A 20,679-nucleotide genomic window follows, 5' to 3' on the forward strand; every position below is an offset into this window, starting at 1 on the left:
TATGGAAAATGGCTGTGAAGGCACTCAGAATGGAGTGACTGGGACTTTTTTTTCCCTATTTGAACACATGGGCAGGACATGAGAGCACTTGGAGACCCTTCAAAAGACAAATATAATAATTAAGTACTTCCACAGTATGGATTGAAGGTATCTGTAATCAAAGCATCCTGCATGTGAAATGCATGCAACAGCCAAAGTATATGGAAAACAGATCCGAGTAAGGAGCAATCTTGACCATCTCATTGGTCATTATGAATTAATCACAGTCATCTCCATATCTTCTATCTTTGGGAGACTGTCTGTGTAGAGTTTACATGTTTTCCCTGTGTTTGCATGGGTTTCCTCCAGGTATCCCATTCTCCTTCCACGGTCCAAAGGTGGATTGGCCATGCTAAATTGCCCATAATGTCCTAGGATGCGTAGGCTAGGTGGATTAGCCATGGGAAATGCAGGGTTACAGGGATAGGGTAGGACGGTGGGTCTGGTAATGATGCTTTTCGGAGGTTTGATAGGGACTCAATGGGCTGAATGGCCTGCTTCCACACTATAGGGATTCTTTGATTCTGTGAAGCAGAAGTAATCACTAAGTCACTTTAAAAGTTTCATCTGTGGGCCACAGTTCACAAACTCATTCTAAGATCTCATTGGCTACAAAAGGGCATCTGATTTCCTCTATTATGAACTGCAAGTATTTGACAACATATGTGTAATGCTGCAATTCTTGGGTGATGTTGGATTGGAGGTGGGGAGACAAGTTTTCAGTAATCTCCCTGCAATTTTTGTAATTTTCTGCTACATTTGCACAGCATGGCTTGTGTTGCAACTATTAAGATAAGTTCCATCTGTCAGAGTTCCAGATCCAGGTATAGGCATTCTATGGCCTTCTTGTTTGAGTCCCCTATGGACCAAATATGACAGATTTAGTGAAACTGTCATTTGTTTGTAATACAAATGATGACTGCTCACATTATGTGTTCAGTTTCTTATATTCCCAACATTGGCTCATTGGAACTGTGACCAATGGATGCTGACCGCAAGGGTTGAGGATTCAGAACTGGAGGAGGATGGAATATTTCAGAAACCCAGGATCAACAGCAAGTTCCAGCAGCTGCCGAACAGCCTCCACATGAAAAAACTGCAGCTGAGGGGACCTTTAGGATGCGGAAAACATGCAGGGGATCCATTACCTATTATCTTCGATGCCATTTCTTCCGATGAGTGAGGTGCAGTGCTGTCACAGACAGGGGGTTGCTGCCTAACCTGCTGTGCTTTAACCAGCAACACATTTTCAGCACAGACAGGGTGTCCCAGAATATCATCAGAGGACTATTTCAACTGCTGAAACAAGACCTCTGAGCATGACTTGAAATAGTGATGGACCATCCTGAGCCAGTAGTTGCTATGGTAATAGCTGCTCCAGATTTCTGTGCAACTGGCTATTCCCAAGTATCCACTGAGGAGCTGAATGGAATTTCTCAATCTTCAACCCACAAATGTATTGGGCTGTTACTGATGCAATCTTTTGCAAGATCACATCATTTCATCTCAATTCCCCGTGACAAGCATTTTTTTAAGATCATCAAGTGGGTGACTCAGCAAGATGGTGGTGATTCTGTAGAACTGTCATGGACAGCTCTGCATAACAATCAAGGCATATTGGTGTTTTTTTGCCATCCCTGGCCAACTTATGTGGAGGAATTATTAGTTTAAATCCTTACAGAACACATATTCGTTAATTTTTGGGAATGGGTCGGATGCCAAAAGGAATGAGCAAACAGCAGCAGGGAGGACACTCCCCTGAAGCACTGGGCATGCCAGAGACTGCAGCCGCAGCCTCTCCCGAACCCCCCGGGGACCTGACGGGCTCAGGAATTGGCGACGGCGGTGGTGAGACTTACCGCGAAGGTTGAGACTGCGATCGAGGAGATCCGCGCCCAGGTCCAACCCATCAGGTCCATGCTGCAGAAGCATGAACAGGAACTCCAGGGCCTCAGAGAGTGGTTGGAGGAGGTGGAAGGTCGTACCTTGGCCTCCGAAGTGGCGATTGAGTCCTCATCCGAATGGACCCAGGTACTGGAGCAGGAAGTATGGGCCTTGCGAGATCAGGTTGATAATCTTGAAAATTGAGGACGGAGGACGAATCTTCATATTGTCAGGTTCCTGAAGGGTGAAGAAGATGGGCAGCCATTCAGGTTTTTGAACCCTGGCTGCTGCAGTTCTTGGGCCTTCAAATTGAGTCCAGCTGGCTGCAGATTAAAAGGGCCTATAGGGTCACAGTGCACAGGACCGGGCTGGTACAGCACCCCACTCGGTCCTAGTGCACTTCCTCACATACAGGGACAAGCAAAGAGTGATAGAAGCTTCCAGATTATTGGGGAAAGATCCACAGGCACTGCTGTGCAAGGGGTCAAAAATCATGTTTCTCCAGGATTTCTCGGCTGCTGTAATTCGAAAGAAGAAGTCCTTTGATGAAGTTAAAAAGATGCTGAGGATCCTGGGTATCCAGTCCTCATGAGGTACCCCGCAGTGCTCCATTTCAGCTATGAGAACTCAGTTTGAATGTTTGACTCAGTGGATAAAGCCAAGAACTTTGTAGACGCTTTAAAATAGAACGATTGGTCTGAAGAATACGGTTAATATTTGTCCTCTCTTCCTTCTCTCCCTGTGTTTTCCCTTTGTCCCCACTTTTTTTTCTTCCTCTTTCCCTAATAATTTTTTTGAAATCTTGGAATATGTTGTTCCTATTATTTTTTTTAACTGGATTTATCATGGGAAATTTTGTGGGTGTCTTTTGTTGTTTCATTTTTGTTCTATTTCTCTTTTAGTCACGCGTAGGGGTGACATGGAGCCAGGAATGGGCAGAGTGCTTATCCTGGCTTTGTCTTTTTTTGTTGACTTAATCATCTCCTTGTTTATTTACTGTTTTTTGCCTAAGTCTGTGGCACAGTCCAGGCCTGAAGGAGCGTGAAGGAGGGGAGGGTAGGGTGAGTGCCCCCTATGGGCAGAGGGGAGAGTCTCCCATTCAAGATTTTATAGTTGGTTTTCATTGTAGTTTTTTTGGTAGCAATAGTTGTTTGTAGTCATGATAAAGTAGTTTTTGTTTCCACGATTCTGTAATTCTTTGAGTCTTTATTTACTTGTGCTCGGTGCATTGCAAGCAGGGTTCTCCCTCCCGGGAGTTCAAGGGTCTCTGAAAGGGGATATGGCTCAGTGTCTTGTTAAATGGTGCACCTGCAACATCAAGGGAAGTCATTTTGCCTGTTAAAAGGTAAAATGTGCATTCTAGCCGTAAGAGGGAAAGGATTGATATTGCTCTGTTGTAGGAAATCCATCTTGACAATGGGGAACACCTGAAGTTACAATGGGGGGGGTGGGGTGGGGGGGTTATGACCGGGTATTCTTTTCATCCTTTATTACTAAAAATAGGGGAGTACTCATCCAGAAAAATCTTCCGTTCACATTATTAGAGCAGTTGAAAGATGAGCAAGGGCGGTTTGTGATACATAAGGCTCCGATACATGGGGAGGAATATGGCATTTTAAATGTCTACTGTCCTCTGGCGCATCCCCTCAAATTTTTGGTTTGTGCCTTTTCTAAGTTGAGTGCCTTTGGAACATGGCACATTATTGTAAGAGGGGATTTTAATTGCCTTTTGGATCCAACCATGGACAGGATGTCTAGTGGGCCCCCATCTCTTTGCAGGCCAAGCAGGTGGCTGACTTCTGTGAGGGGTTGGGGCTGGTGGACATTTGGAGATGTCTTCACCCTACTGGCAGGGAATTCCCCTTTTTTTCAAACCCACATAAATGTCACATGAGGATTGATTTTTTTTTGGCTCCCTCGACCTTTCTGGATTCGATTATGGGTTGTAAAATTGGGAACATAGCTATCTCTGATCACATGGCGGTATATTTGGAGGTTAAGGTCAAGAGTGAGGGGCTAGGTTTGTGGCATTGGCGTTTGGATCCTTTTCTCCTTAAGGATTCCAAATTTGTGGAATACGTTTTGAAGGAGTTTCAGGAGTTCTTGATTATCAAGTCAGGCATGGCTAATAGTCCATCTATACTATAGGAAACTGCTAAAGCTTTTGCTAGGGAATTAGCTATTTCTTATTTGGCTAGTCAGAAATGACAGAAGGGGGAACAGCAAGGTCTGCTTGAGACGCGGTTGAAAGCTGTCGAGGCGGCACATTTTGCGAGACCTTTGGTGACTAAGGTATAGTGGATGGTGGTCCTCTGGGCTGCCTTGAATTCAAAACTTACACAAACCGCAATGAAAGAACTTGCTTTTGCTGGGCAAAGGCTGTTCGAATATCGGGATAGGCCAGCGAAGTATTTAGCGTATCTGGCAAGAATAAAATGTGCTCCCCAATCCATTACTGCAATTAGAGACAGCGCTGGGGTTCTTACATACAATGCCAAAAGGATGAATAAGGCTTTTTGGAGATTTTTCCGTGAATTGTATTGGTCTGAAGGTTGCGAGAACAGGTGAGCTAAAATGGAAGCCTTTTTTAAGAACCTAGACCTCCTAAGGGGTAACCTTGGAAAAGGCCTCTCTCCTTAATGCCTCCTTGACAGTTCAGGAAATGCAGGAGGCAGCTAGGCAACCTCAGAGTGGGAAAGCGCCTGGCCCTGATGGTCTCCCGGGTGAGTTTTATATGGAGTTTATAGTGATTCTGTCAGGGCCGATGTTGGGGATGTACAATCACTTCTATATAAAAGCAAATTACTGCGGATGCTGGAATCTGAAACCAAAAGAGAAAATGCTAGAAAATCTCAGCAGGGCTAGCACATCTGTAAGGAGAGAAAAGAGCTGACATTTCAAGTCTAACTGACCCTTTGTCTAAGCTTTGACAAAGGGTCAGTTAGACTCGAAACATCAGCTCTTTCCTCTCCTTCCAGATGCTGCCAAACCTGCTGAGATTTTCCAGCATTTTCTCTTTTGGTTACAATCACTCCTATATGCACGAATGCCGACCACCATCTTTGAGAGAAGCTAATATTTCCCTCATTCTTAAGAAGGGGAATATTCCTGAGATTGTGCCTCCCATCTCTCTATTAAATTCAGATTTCAAGATTCTGTCTAAGATCTTGGCGCTGAGATTGGAGAATGTGCTGCCCCATATTATCGAAGAGGACCAGACAGGTTTATAAGGGGCTGTAGGTCCTCTAATAATACTAGCAGGTTGCTGAATATAGTCCAAGCCTGTCAGCAACAATGGATTCGGTGGTTGGTGATTTCCTTAGATGCAGAGAAAGCATTTGGCTGGGTGGAATGGCCATATCTTATTTATGTCTTAGAGTGGTTTGGGTTGGGTGGGGTCATTGCTCGGTGGGTGGAGGTTTTATATTGCCACCCTCTGGCCGCGGTCATCACCAACGGGGTGAAGCCTTTGAACTATAGGATTAGCAGGGGTAGTCATCAAGGCTGTCCCCACTCACCATTGTTGTTTACATCAGTGATAGAGCCGCTGGTAGAGGCCATTGGTCAGAACATCCACATAACCACTCCGGAAGAGGGATCGAGGGTACACATGGTTACACTGTATGCAGATGATGTCCTTCTGTTTTTATCGGACCCCATGACCTCTGTAACCCATCTGATACAATGTATTAATTCATTTGGGGCTATTTAAGGATATAAGATTAACTTGGCAAAATCGGAAGCAATGCCTTTGGGGAACCTCAAGGATGTCTGAGAGGTTGGAGGTGGCCCTAGGTTCCCCTTCAAGTTGTCACGGGTGGGGTTCCGATACCTCGGCATTTCTATTACCCCCGAGTTTGATCGGTTATTTCGGACTAACTTAGTTCGCTTGCTCGACAATATTAGGTGGGATTCCCAGAGATGGGAGGCTCTTCCATTTTCATGGTTGGGCTGAATAGCCCTCATCAAAATGAATGTCCTTCCTTGTTTGTTTTATCCCGTGTGTATGCTCCATATAATGTTTCCCAGGTCAACGCTGCAGAAACTTAAGGGTTGGTTTAGTTCCTTTGTCTGGATTTATGGATGGCTCCTCACGAAATTTACAGTTGCCTCAAGGATGGGAGGAGTTGATTACCCAGACGACAGGAGGTATCAATTGAGTTCCCTGCTGCCCTTTGTGTGTGATTCGGCAAGTAATGATCTGGGGTCAATATGGCTGGATATCGAGGCCTCCCAGGCAAAGTGCCCTCGTATTAACCTGTTGTTCATGAATAAAATGAGGACAGTTATGGACCATGCCAGAACTCCATTGTTACTTTACATTCAAGGCATGGAGGGCAATGCGTCAGAGTGAGAGTTGCTTATCCAAGACATCACCACTGATCCCCATAGTTGGTATGCCGTGACACCTATATCCTTAAAAACGCTCATGTAAATTTCAAGGATCTGATTCCTTACAAGGATGGTTACTGGGAGACCAAAGTTACTCTGTGTATCTGTGGCTGATGATTCTTTTACACAATCTTTTGCCAGAGGCTGAGTGTGGATGTGATACAGCCCATTCTTCCAGCAGGGCCATTACCAGACATGAAGTACCAATGCTTGGATTATTTGGGAGGAGGGGTCCCTTGTAGTACTGACCTGTCAAGATGTGTTGCATAGTCGTTGCAAGCAGTGCTCTGCACAACTGGAGCATGCAAAGAAAGGATGTGATGGAGACAGGACAGCTGGGAGATTAGCAATGCTTATCCAAGGAGGAAGCTGAGGTCATTGAGCAGGGGAAGCATCACCTTCAGTGTAGTATTGTCCTGTGGTGTTGGGTACAACAAACTAGACAGGACTTTAGTTGACACCCACTTCTAGCTGGGTGAAGCGATCACTCATTGACTGTAAATTTGTTGTTAATTCAAAGGCAAGCACTAGCTTAGTCCCAGAAGCAAATGCAACTTAATTTTAGCCAGTTTTGAGAAGATTTGTAGCTCAGGTTGAGGTTCTGGATGTTGGTTTGCTCACTGAGCTGAAAGATTTGCTTTCAGATGTTCCGTCACCATTCTAGGACACATCTTCAGTGAGCCTCCAGTTGATGCACTGGTGCCATGGCCCGCTTTTTGTTTATATGTTTGGGTTTCCCTGAGTCTGTGATGTTATTTCCTGTGGTGACGTCATTTCCTATGGTGATGTCATTTCCTGTACTTTTTGTCAGGGTGTGGTAAATGGGATCCAAGTCAATATGTTTGTTGATAGAGTTCTGGTTGCCACCAGGATACATTAACATCAGCTAGCCACAAAACAGCATGACACTCTCTCACTAGTATCCTTACATACGGATGTGGAAGGACACCACTTCGACTGGGACAACACATCCGTTCTAGGACAAGCCAAACAGAGACATGCACGAGAATTTCTGGAAGCATGGCATTCCAGTTGGAACACCATCAACAAACACACTGACTTGAATCCCATTTACCACCCCCTGAGAAAAAGAACAGGAAATGACATCACCACAGGAACTAACATCACCAACCCAGGGAAACCCAAACATATAAGTAGGAAGCGGGCCATGCCACCAGTGCCTCATTTGGAAGCTCACTGAAGATGTAACCTAACATGGTGACAAAATGTCTGAAAACAAACCTTCCAGCTCAGCAAGCAAACCTATATCCGCAACTTATTTTTATTTGTTCTTTGCTTCAGCTATTGTTCATGAATGATAACTCTTCCTTCACTCCCAACACTTCCCCAAACCTGCACAGCCCCTTCTCATGCAATTGTAGAAATGACAACACTTGCCCATTTACCACTTTGCATTGTCCAATGCCCCAGCTACACCTTCCAGGTGAGGCAGCGACTTACCTGCACTTCACTCGATCCAGTCGCTTCAACACACCACCATGTTCCATGCCAGCATTTCTGTTTCAGGCCTGCAGTGTTCCAGCCGAGCTCAATACTAGCTGGAGAAAGAATACCCCATTTTCCGCCTAGTACTTTACAGCCCTGTGGACTCAATATTTATGTTTAAATGTGATTGAAGTTCCAGTGGGAGAGTGGTTTGGAAACAGTGATCACAAATTTGTAAGTTTTAAGTTACTTTTGGATAAGGCTAAGAGTAGTGCTGGGGTGCCACGGTGGCTCAGTGGTTAGCACTGCTGCCTCACAATTCCAGGGGTGTGGGTTTGATTCCCACCTCAGGCGACAGTCCATGTGGCATTTGCATATTCTCCCCATGTCTGTGTGGGCTTCTTCCCACAATCCAAAGGTGTGTCGGTCAGGTGAATTGGCCATGCTAAATTGCCCAGAGTGTTAGGTGCATTAGTCAGAGGCAAATATCGGGTAGGGGGATGGGTCTGGGTGGGTTTCTCTTTGGAGGGTCAGTGTGGACTTGTTGGGCTGAAGGGCCTGTGTCCATACTGTAGGGAATCTAATTTTTAAGAATTTCAGAACATGAACACTCTCTTCTATGTTTGTTACTCTTCCCTCACACACCCAGGTCCTGTTGTGTATGGATTGCTCCCTGCACAGCTAATCCATTTTCAACCATTTACACTTCTCATTAACTCCCTCTCAAGCATTTATCTTATCAGCTTTCTGTCTATGTCACTACCGCACCCCTCACTCCTCCTCCGACCTTACTTTCTCTCCACTTTATTCATTCCACCCCACCCTTTCCAGCTATTTTCAGTTCAGACAAAGGGTCACTGGACTTGAAAAGGACTGCGATGTTTTTATTGCACTTTTTGTTTAAACTTCAGTTTCCAACATCCTCCATGTTATGTTTCTGTTTTAACATCTTCAACCATTTGAAGGTTTTACAACCTTTGCAATTGATGCTCCCACACAGAATACTGACAACATACATTGCCCTGCTGGGGGTTAGGGAAAGACTAGCACTCCTTCAGATAGAATTCGAACATGTTATGGTGTGAAGGGCACTGAGCCTGTACTTGATTCTTAGAACTGCTGTTGTAAATTCATTTGATCAGATAGATGATGATTTGAAGTAGCAATGCCTTTTTACAAATGTGAGATTTTATTTACAATGAAGTGTCCCCTGAGCTACCAGTGTATCCTCAGATTTAACATTCTTTCTCACAGTAGCAGTGTTTGACCTGGACCACAGCTGGGCTTGAAATATCGTGGCTGGGTTGGAAATCCCAAAAGATCACAACAGTTTCAATACTCCACCTGCTGGTGACAAAAGCAGCAGCTGAAGTGCATACATAATGAGTCAGGAGTGTGGTGTTGGAAAAGCACAGCAGGTCAGGCAGCATCCAGGGAGCAGGAAAATCGATGTTTTGGGCATAAGCCCTTCATCAGGCATGAGCTGATCACTGGAGAATTGTGTAAGATACTTTGATGGGGTTGTACCACAAGCCTTTCCAATAGCCAGTGGGAGATAGAGCAACAGATATGTGGACAGATTTTGGAAGTATGTAATAATAACAGGGTTGTTACAGATCATGATTTAACTTCCCCTATATTGACTGGGACTCTTTCAATGCCAGGGGCTTAGATGGGGAGTGGTCTAAGAATGTATCTAGGAGAGTTACTTGAAGCAATATGCATATAGTTTAACTTATGGAAGGGGGCCATGCTAAACCTGGTATTGGGGATGAGCCTGACCAGGTTATTGAATTTTCAGTGTGGAGAGCATTCTGGAAATAGTGATCACAAATCTGTACGTTTTCAGTAACTTTTGGATAAGGCTAAGAGTAATCCTGGGGTGAAAGTATTAAACTGGGGGAAAGCTAATTACCACATTATTAGGCAGGAACTGGGGAAAGTAGATTACTCCACAGTTTCCTGAAAGGGGCAGCACAAGTGGAAAAGACGATCAAGAAGTCCTGCCATCATTGTTTGTGGCACAGGGTATATTTGAAATATTGCATACAGTTCTGGCCACGCCTCTACCAGAAGGATGTGGAGACTTTGGCGAGGGTACTGAAAAGGTATACCAGGATGTTGCCCGTTTTAGAGAGTATTAGCTATGAGGACAGATTGGAAAACTTGGTTTGTTTACCCTTGAATGTCAGAGGCTGAGGGGTGACCTCATAGAAATTTACAAAATTATGAGAGTCCTGTATAGAACGGGTGGTCCCTCCAAGTCTTTTTTGCTGGTTAGAAATGTCAATTGCTAGGAGACGTAGGTGTAAGTTTAGAAGAGATATGAGAGACAGGTTTTTTCCACAGAGGGTGGTAAGTGTCTGGAGTACACTGCCAGAAGAGGTGGTGGAAGAGATGCAAATAGCAATACTTAAGAGGCATCATGACAGTTATATGAATAGGCAGGGAGTAGGGGAATAGACAGACTGCATAGAGGCAAATAGTTTTAGTTTAGACAGGTATCGTGTGTTGGTGAAGGCTTGGTGGTCTGAAGAGGCTGTTCCTGTGCTCTACTGTTCTTTGTTCCTCTTCACAGAGAGAAACCCTCCATGAAGCTCTTCAGAATTGACACTAAGCTGATTCTTGGTAAAACTTTGCCCAAATGGTAATTGAAATATGAATTTATCTTCTCAAAACACTGAGGCTAAATCAATTGAAAATTTCAGAAATGAGATGGATAGAGTTTTGTTAGGCAAGTGCATTCAGACCAATGAAACCAAGGCAACCAAATGGAGTTAAGGTAGGTTTATGTAATTGTTGAAGGAAAACAAGCCCAAGGGGCTGAATGGCATACTCCTGATCCAATTTTACAACGTGCTGCTCATCCCTGATATCATACAACAACGTAATTCAGGAACTACACTTGTCAGAAAGGGAGATGGAATTGTTGTGGGAATAGAATTTATAGCATGGGCTGCAGACATTGGGAAAACCAAATCCAATGTTGTCAGCTCCTGCTATAAACTCCAACCCCTCACTGACCCCATCTCACTCTCTGGCAATTGTCTGAGGTTGAACATGGCCATCCATAACATTCTATATGACCTTGATCTCATACCTCCTCCACTACAAAGATTACCTACTGCCACCTCCATAATGTGGCTGTCTCAAAATCACTTCAGCTCAATTGCTGGTGAAACCCTCACCTGTGGACAGGACTATGACAATGCTTTATGGGCCACATTCCATCTTTCACTCTCGATAAATTTGAGCTGGCTTGGAGACTTAAATGGAGAATCATTTCAGTGCAGTTTTCATGAGGTTTTGAATTGTTGACTGCTGTATTTTAGCTGAGATGTGAAACTGAGGCTTGATCTGTCATCTTGAATGGATGTTAAAGATCTAACAGCACTGCTTGAAGTAGAGTTCTCCCATTGTCCTGACCAATATATAGATTCTTCAACCTGCACCTCTGAATTGCTTCTGTGAATATTTTTATGAAAGCTTGCTGTGAGCAATTCAGCATCTTCAATATACTAAATAAAGCAAAGGTGAATACACATTTCAACAAATTTGCAAGCTGTTAAATACTTTATGTCCCGAGGCTATGAGAAACGCAATATAAATGCAACTTTTCTCCCTTCTTTCGTTCCTGATGGCCTCCATTGTTCACACACTGGTTTCCACGTGTTGCGAACCAAGCAAAAGTTCTTCAGATGTACTTCAGAAGGTTAGTTCTTGGTGTGAAATGTGGAGGTAATGTGGAATAAACTAATATAAATTTGTCAATTGACCACACATTGGCATCATCGCATGTTGCTCCAAATCTAATGAATGCATTCTGGTTGAAATTTCTTGGAGTCATGAAGTGACACCTTTATGTGATATGCTACATGTGGGCTTGGTTAAAGACTTTGCCAGTGCTAGTTGTCACAGCATATGTTGAAAGAAATTTCACTGTGTACAAATCTCAAACTTCATGGTTATTCTGTGCTGCTTGAAAACACTTGAAGTTCCAGGGACTGAAGAGTAAGGAGAGAAAGACCATTTAACATGGGGAATAGGTTAGAATTTACATGGGATACCACCTTGTGTATCAGCAGCAATGCTTTTAGCACCCTGGTGAGAGAGGCTGACATGAGGGAGGTGGAGGGCCTCAAAATCTATCTGGAGTACTGATTTCTGGTTTGCAGCTGGGAATGCTTCTCTGGCAAAAGCCTCTTTCCTGCACATTCTGGGAGTAAGAGGTTTGACTGGAAAACTCCAACACCGGCCTTCGAAAACAGGTCCTAATAGGTCATTAACTATCATTCGTTTTCTCTCTGCTGTTTGAGCATGGTTACCTCTTTGGACACTCTTTACAGTCTCTAGGAAGATAGCTGAGGGGTGCAATGATGTTGACGAACTGGCCAATAGCTAGTGACGTGTATTTTCATATCTGTCTGCCTATGTTCACTGCTATTGCCATTGGCAGATATCCATCTCCATAAGGTGGTGGAGGAATGCAGCAAATTGAAGCCATTGGCAAATGGGATTGTTTTATACAGTCCAAAATGGCAGACTGAGCCTCAGCTTAACATCTCAAGCCAAAATACAGCACATTTCCGAACCTTGTGAAAACTGAAGATTTAAAAGATATAGAAGCTTACCTCGTGTACAGGCAGTGTGCACACTGGGCAGGAGCTGGACAAGGGACTGCTGGGTAAGTTATGCTTTATATTTGGGTTACTTTACCTGAAACACTACTCGGGTAGTGTCTCGCCTTCCTCCTGTAACCAAAGAAAAAGGTTGTGCACCAGATTGGTGAGGTGACTAGTTTCTTTTTTTAGTTTTTTCAGTAGACTCATTGGGAATTTAGACTAGTATGAATGGAGGTTAGGGCAGTTGAATGTTCCTCCTACAGAAATTGGGAGGTGGGGGTCACCAGTGGTGTCCCTGCTGACTGCATCTGTGGGAAGTGCATCTAGCTCCAGCTCCTTGAAAACCGTGTTAGGAAACTGGAGCTGGAGCTGGATGAACTTTGGATCATTCAGGAGGCGGAGGGGGTTATTGAGAGGAGTTACAGGGAGGTAGTCACACCTCAGGTAAAAGAAGAAAGTAGATGGGTTACAGTCAGGAATGGACAGAGAACTGGCAGGCGGTGCAGGGATCCCCTGTGGCTGTTCCCTCAACAACAAGTACACTGTTTTGGATACTGTTGTGAGGGACAACTTATTAGGGATAAGCAATGGGGAAGAGGTTTCTGGCACACAGTCTGTCCTTGTTGCTCAGAAGGGAAGGGGGAAGAGGAGCAGAGCATTGGTCATTGGGGACTCCATAGTTAGGAGGACAGATAGTCGGTTCTGTGGGAATGAGAGAGACTCACGGTTGGTGTGGTGCCAAAGTCCATGATATCTCTGATCGTGTTTTCGGGATCCTTGAGGGGGAGCAGCCCCAAGCTGTCATCCACATAGGCACCAATGACATAGGTAGGAAGAGAGAGATGGAGATTTAAGGCAGACATTCAGTGAGCTAGGGTGGAAGCTTAGAGCTAGAACAGAGTTGTTATCTCTGGTTTGTTGCCCGTGCCACATGCTAGCGAGGCGGGTAATGGGGAGAGAGAGAGGAATTGAACACGTGGCTACAGGGATGGTGCAAGAGGGAGGGTTTTGAATTTTTGAATAATTGGGATGCTTTCTGGGGAAGGTTGGACCTCTACAAACAGGATGGTCTTCACCTAAACCAGAGAGGTACCAATATCCTGGGGGGAAGTTTGCTGATGCTCTTCAAGTGGGTTTGAACTAATTCAGCAGGAGGATGGGAACCGAAATTGTAGTTCTAGTATACAGAGGTTGAGAGTATTGAAGTCAGAACTAAAATTTCAAGATCGCAAGCAAGAAGTTTGTTTGAAATGTGTCTACTTCAACGCCAGGAGCATCCAGAAGAAGGTGGGTGAACTTACAGCCTGAGATTTCAATGTTGTGGCCATTTCAGAGACATGGTAGAGCAGGGACAGGAATGATTATTGCAGATTCTGGGATTTGCATGTTTCAATAAAAACAGCGAAAATGGTGAAAGAGGGGGTGGTGTGGCACTGTTAGTCAAGGACAGAATTACTGTTGCAGAAAAGACTTTTGAGGACTTGTCTGCTGAGGTAGTATGGGCTGAGGTTAGAAATAGGGAAGGAGAGGTCACCCTGTTGGGAGTTTTCTATAGGCCTCTGAATAGTTCCAGAGATGTAGTGGAAAGGATTGCAAAGATGATCCTCGATGGGAGCAGGAGTGACAAGGTAGTTGTTATGGGGGGTCTTAATGTTCCAAATATTGACTGGGAATACTGGAGTTCAAGTACTTCAGATGCGTCAGTTTTTGTCCAATGTGTGCAGGAGGGTTTCCTGACAAAGTATGTAGACAGGCCAACAAGGGGCGAGGCCACATTAAATGCTGGGTAATGAACTTGGCCAGGTGTTAGCTTTGGAGGTAGGTGAGCACTTTGGTGTTAGTGACCACAATTTGGTTGTGTTTACTTTAATGATGGAAAGGGATAGATATATACTGCAGGAAAAAAGTTATAGCTGGGGGAAAGGTAATTACGAGGCGATTAGGCAAGAATTAGGATGCATAGGTTGGGGAAGGAAACTGCAGGGGATGGGCATAGTTGAAATGTGGAGCTTATTCAAGGACCAGCTACTGTGGTTCCTTGATAAGTATGTACTGGTCAGGCAGGGAGGAAGTTGTCAAGTGCAGGAGCCATGGTTTACTAAGGAAGTTGAATCTCTTTTCAAGAGGAAGAGGAAGGCTTATGTGAGGATGAGGCATGAAGGCTCAGTTAGGGTGCTTGAGAGTTACAAGTTAGCCAGGAAAGACCTAAAGAGAGAGCTAAAAAGAGCCAGGTGGGGACATGAGAAGCTGTTGGCGGATAGGTATATCAGGAGTAAAGGAATGACCAGTGTAAGACTATGCCAATCAAGCATAGTAGTGGAAAGTTGTGCATGGAATCGGAAGAGATAGGGGAAGTGCTGAATGAATACTTTTCGTCAGTATTCACAGTAGGAAAAGACAATATTTTTGAGGAGAATACTTGAGATACAGGCTACTGGACTAGATGGGATTGAGGTGCATAAGGAGGAGGTGTTAGTAATTCTGGAAAGTGTAAAAGTAGATGAGTCCCCTGGGCAAAATGGGATTTATCCTAGGATTCTCTGGGAAGCAGGGAGGACACTGCCGAGCCTTTGGCTTTGATCTGTATGTCGTCATTGTCTACAGGAATAGTGCCAGAAGACTGGAGGATATCAAATGTTGTTCCCTTGTTCAAGAAGGGGAGTAGAGACAACCTTGGAAATTATAGACCTGTGAGTCTTACTTTGGTTGTGGGTAAAGTGTTGGAAAGGGATGGGATTTATAATCATCCAGAAAGTAATAAGTTGATTAGGGATCATCAACACAGTTTTGTGAAGGTCATGCCTCCCAAACCTTATTGAGTTCTTTGAGAAAGTAACCAAACAGGTGGATGACGGTAAAGCAGTTGATGTCATGTATATGGATTTCAGTAAGGTGTTTGATAAGGTTCTCCATGGTAGGCTACTGCACAAAATACAGAGGCATGGATTGAGGGTGATTTAGCTGTTTGGATCAGAAATTGGCTAGCTGAAAGAAGACAGAGGATGGTGGTTGATGAGAAATATTCATTCAGGAGTTCAGTTGCTAGTAGGGTACCACAAGGATCTGTTTTGGGCCCACTGCTGTTTGTCATTTTTATAAATGACCTGGATGGCGGCATAAAAGGATGGGTTAGTAAATTTGCGGATGACACTAAGGTCAGTAGAGTTGTGGATAGTGACGAAGGATGTTGTAGGTTACAGACAGCTGCAGAGCTGGGCTGAGAAGTGGCAATGGAGGTCATTGCGGAAAAGTGTGAAGTGATTCACTTTGGAAGGAGTAACAGGAATGCAGAGTACTGACCTAATAGTAAGATCCTTGGTAGTGTAGATGAGCAGAGAGATCTCGGTGTCCAGGTATATAGATCCTTGAAAGTTGCCATCCAGATTGAAAGAGTTGTTAAGAAGGCATACTCAGTGTTAGCTTTTTTTGGTAGAGAGATTGAGTCATGTGGTCACGTTGCAGCTGTACAGAACTCTGATGTGTCCGCATTTGGAGTATTACATGCATTTCTGGTCACGGCATTATAGGAAGGATGTGGAAGCTTTGGAAAAGGTTCAGAAGAGATTTACTAGGATGTTGCCTGGTATAGTGAGAAGGTCTTACGAGAAAAGGCTGAGGGGCTTGAGGCTGTTTTTGTTAGAGAGAAGAAGATTGAGAGGTAACTTAATAGAGACATATAAGATAATCAGAGGGTTAGATAGGGTGGACAGTGAGAGCCTTTTTCCTTGGATGGCGATGGCTAGCATGAGGGTACATAGTTTTAAATTGAGGTGTGGAATGCACTGCCTGTGACAGTAGTAGACATCCAACTTTAAGAGCATTTAAATGGTCGTTGGATAGGCATATGGACGAGAGTGGAATAGTGTAGGTTAGATGGGCTTCAGATTGGCTCCACAGATCAGTGCAAAATAAAGGGCCGAAGGGCCTGTACTGCACTGTAGTGTTCTATGATCTATATTCAATGAACAAAATTGGGATGGTTTCAAATTTGCTGATGGCTGAAGAGACCAATCAGAGAGAGATTGGATCTGCACTTATCGCCATATATTGTTCTGCAGTTATCGCCATATATGGATTGCTCATTGTAATGGATTCAGGGTTTGTTGGTGGTGATGGAACATTGCCAGCAAGTCAACATGCCAATGCTTTCACTCTTGCACAACTCCATACCTACCCCAGACTGGGAGGCTGGGGAAAATCCTGCCCTTGCTTTATGATACAGATGTGGGAAGAATAATTCACTTTCATTCGTCGGCCTTTGAATCCTTATCCCATTCTGCAATCATTTCATTTAAAGTGTAGTCGCTGTTCTTGTCTGGGGGAAAAAACAATCATTATGGACACAGCAAGATCCCGCAAACTACCTTGAGGTGAGTCATCTGCTTTGGTCATCTTGGTTGGAAGATAAATATGATCCAGGACTAAGAAGAACTTCTACTGTTTTTTTGTGAAACAGAAAGCAAAAACACTATTGCATTTGTTGTGCCCAACTGAGGAGTAGACAGTGTCTCAGTTTAATACCTCACACAAATGCAGCCTCTGCAACAATACAGCACTCCCTGGGTTCTGGAGTAGCATCTAAACACACCAATGTTGAACTCAGAGGAGAGCATTGATTTGTACTAAAATGGAGCAGGAGATCTTTTCGGATGTGATATTCTAGACATTATGGAGATCACCAAAAATTCATGCTTGGAATCTTTAAGAAATCTGGTCTGATTACTTTCTTGGCAGAAAACAAATCTGTTCAACACTGCTCATTTATGATCAAGCCTGATTTCAGACAGTCTGCTTTCAGCAAAATTTACCCTGGCAACTAGTGAAAGAGAGGCTGGGTGGGTTTTCACTGCTAAAGTAAAGAAACATATTTTGCCGTCTAATTTTTCCTGGGTTTAGACAACTATTTCAGTCGCAGTTTATTTGCACTGCTGTATATCACTTTCATCTGTGACAAAGGACACTTATATACAGTGCAGCAGTGCTCCTAGAAACATCAAGCAATGGGAGCTCAATTCGTACTTTCAGGGCCTCTTTGGTATTAAGTATCAGTCTTGTACAAATTCTGAAGACCAGCTAGAAATGTCATTGTAACTGAAAAAGGATTAGTGTCCATGATTTGCACATATGGAAATATGTTCCATTTCATTCTTTGTTTTTAAGCTTTGAATATTTTCCCAGACCAGTAATGGAATACAGTAGGTCAGTGACTCAGAAAACCTGTCATACTTTTTGTGTCTCTGGGTTGTCAGTTGGTATTTACATAACGTCAGGACTGTTTGCAGTAAAGGGCTCTAAAAATATCATTGCATTTTTTGAGAAATGGAAAGCATTGTGCAAATTTCAACATTTGTGAAAATATTCGATACTTCAAATTTAGTCGATATGTGCAGTCCTCCGATGTGAATCAGAACACCAGTTGAACTGGGGACAGAAGCCAGTATCCTAGAGATAGGATACACTCGTGTCAAATTGCTCTCTATATCGACTAAAACACTTTGATGTTGGATGTAGAAAATAAATTTAAACATTAATTTAAACTTGATTCCATAAAATTCATCAGAAAGTTGATGGTGTTCCTCAGAAGGTGATGCAAACATTTTGGATATGCCTTCAGGAAATGAGAGGATCCTGCCTCTGAACAAAAAACAGAAATTGCTGGACACGCTCAGCAGATCTGGCAGCATCTGCGGAGAGAGTGCAGAGTTAATATTTTGAGTTCAGTGACCCTTCTCCAGAACTCTGGACTCAAATCGTTAACTCTGCTTTCTTTCTACAGATGCTTCCTGACGTGTTGAGCTTCTCCAGCAGTTTCTCCAGCAGTTTTTGTTTCAGATTTTCACCAGCCACAGTTCTTTGTTTTGTTTTCGCCCTTGCCTAAGACTTGCACGTAATCACAGTTTAGATACACACTCAACTGAGGTGATCAGTGGGAAATCACTTCAAATTAGTGAGTTTTGAAAAGATTTGTAGCTCAGGTTGAGGTTGTGGATGTAGGTTTGCTTGCTGAGCTAGAAGGTTCACTTCCACATGTTTCTGGGTAACATCTTCGGTGGGCCTCAGGTGACTCACTGCTGATAATTCCTGCTTTCTATTCATATGTTTGGGTTTCTTTGGGTTGGTGATGTCATTTCCTGTGGTGAAGTCACTTCCTGTTCTTTCTCTCAGGGGGTGGTAGATGGGGTCTAACTCGATGTGTTTGTTGATCGAATTCCAGTTGGAATGCCATGCTTCTAGGAATTCTTATGTGTGTCTTTGTTTGGCTTGTCCGAGGATGGATGTGCTGTCCCAGTTGAAGTGGTGTCCTTCCTTATCTGTATGTAAGGATACTAGGGTGAGAGACGGTCATGTCGTTTTGTGGCTAGTTGATGTCATTTCTGACAAGCCAAACAAGGACACGCATGAGAATTCCTAGAAGCATGGCAATCCAACCGGAACTCTATCAACAAACACATCGAGTTAGAACCCATCTACCACCCCCTGAGAAAAAGAACAGGAAGTTACTCCTCCGGAAATGACATCACCAACCCAAAGAACCCAAACATATAAATAGAAAGCTGGAATTATCAGCAGTGCTTCACCAGAGGCCCACTGAAGATGTTACCTTGTAGGGTGACGAAATGTCTGGAAATGAACCTTCCAGCTCAGCGAGCCAAACTCCATCCATCACTTCAAATCTTTTAGGGTGCTCCCTTAAGGGTGCAGTGTTGCGGAGGTTCTCCTCTGGCATACTGGTGAGCTCCCATTTGATGAACAAAGACCCTGGCTGTAGGTTCACTGTCATAGTTCAAGAGCACATGCCCAGGATCGTGAGCTGGAGCTGAGGCAGAAGAATCAGACAGACAGAATCCCAGACTAACTAGGAGACTTTGCTGTCTCATTAAGTAATCTAATCTAATGTAAATCTAATCATAATCTATTCCCTGTCATTCCCTGATTTGTTTTGTTACAGGTGGCTGCTCAAGCAGGTGTCTTTGAAATCTTGGACAAGTTGGGATTTCCAGAGTTTGAAGACCCAGAATCTACCTCCATGTGCAGGATGCGTTACAGGTGGCGACAACAGCAAGGTTATAAGGCCCCTTCCTTTGGGGAAATTATTGAATAATTTGGACCGAAGAAAATGTAGCCATCTTTTTTATTTAAAATCATTCAAATGGCTGAGTCTTTTGACTTTCAATATGAGAAACTATTGCATTAAATTCTTGTGGTATGGCAAAATATGTGCAGTTGTTCATTCAGATTAGTTAAGTGACCAATTTCAAAGAGTGTAAATTTGGGGTTTTCTTTACGTTTGAGCCCAGATGCATTCACCTTATGACTCTTAACTTACTTTCTTAATCCAGACTTCTTGCAGTCAGGAGGCTGCTCATGGTCAGTCAGGCACTTAACTGTATGAGAGTCTGGGGATCTGTGTCCTTGTAATTCAGGAGTCAGTCTTGAATGTCAAGTACAAGCAGTCCAGGGCTCACAGGTAAATCAGTTGAGGTTCTGTTGAGACATCTGTCAGTGAGCTGTGCAGTGGTCAGCTGGGGCTGCCCTGTTGAGTCAATCTGGAGGAGGAGGTGGTAGTTGAGTGCGATGCAGTCACTCATCAGGCCTTTGTCTATAATGGCCAGGGGAATTATCAGTGGGCAATCCACAGGCTCCTGGAGATAACCAGCAATGGAATTCTTGGGATGGATTTCATTTTACTGGAACGCTGAGGAAAAGGTAACTGTCATGGGGAGATATTGTAGGTAGCTGAAAATGTGTTGCTGGATAAGCGCAGCAGGTCAGGCAGCATCCAAGGAACAGGAGATTCGACGTTTCGGGCATAAGCCCTTCTTCAGGAAGCCCTTCAGGCTTATGCCCGAAACGTCGAATCTCCTGTTCCTTGGATGCTGCCTGACCTGCTGCGCTTATCCAGCAACACATTTTCAGCTCTGATCTCCAGCATCTGCAGTCCTCACTTTCTCCTCGAAGATATTGTAGGTAGTAGAGTTGGACCTCCTAGCAAGTAGTAGGAAACTGGAAACTCTGGAAAGGAGGGGGTGGGGAGGACTGGTTTCAATAGGCCATGGTAACTCTGATTTCTACATAGGGAGGGTATATGGTAAATCAAGGCACAGAAATTTCATATGCTCTTCAGCTAAAATGGAAATATTAATAGTCATGCAAATTATCTCAGTGGAAATGGGAGAAATCTGAAAAGTCACACAGCTGCAAGGACACCAACACCACAAGGTACAGAAAGCAGTGGGGGAGGGGGCGTGATATTTGTGTGACACACATGGAACCTGTAAGTCATTCACACTGGGAC

The 20,679-nt window shown here is 43.9% G+C and overlaps 1 protein-coding gene across 1 annotated transcript in view; it reads left to right on the forward strand.

The window, feature by feature from the left end:
• LOC132826225 (paladin-like) overlaps window positions 1-19,485 on the forward strand; it is a 119,262-nt gene extending 99,777 nt beyond the window's left edge. The window contains exon 19 of the mRNA XM_060841908.1: window positions 19,333-19,485. Within this exon, the coding sequence (XP_060697891.1) occupies window positions 19,333-19,485 (153 nt within the window). The remainder of the gene's footprint in view (window positions 1-19,332) is intronic.
• Window positions 19,486-20,679: the final 1,194 nt, after the last annotated feature.

Source organism: Hemiscyllium ocellatum, chromosome 2 (genome assembly GCF_020745735.1).
Source record: "Hemiscyllium ocellatum isolate sHemOce1 chromosome 2, sHemOce1.pat.X.cur, whole genome shotgun sequence".
Taxonomy (NCBI): domain Eukaryota; kingdom Metazoa; phylum Chordata; class Chondrichthyes; order Orectolobiformes; family Hemiscylliidae; genus Hemiscyllium; species Hemiscyllium ocellatum.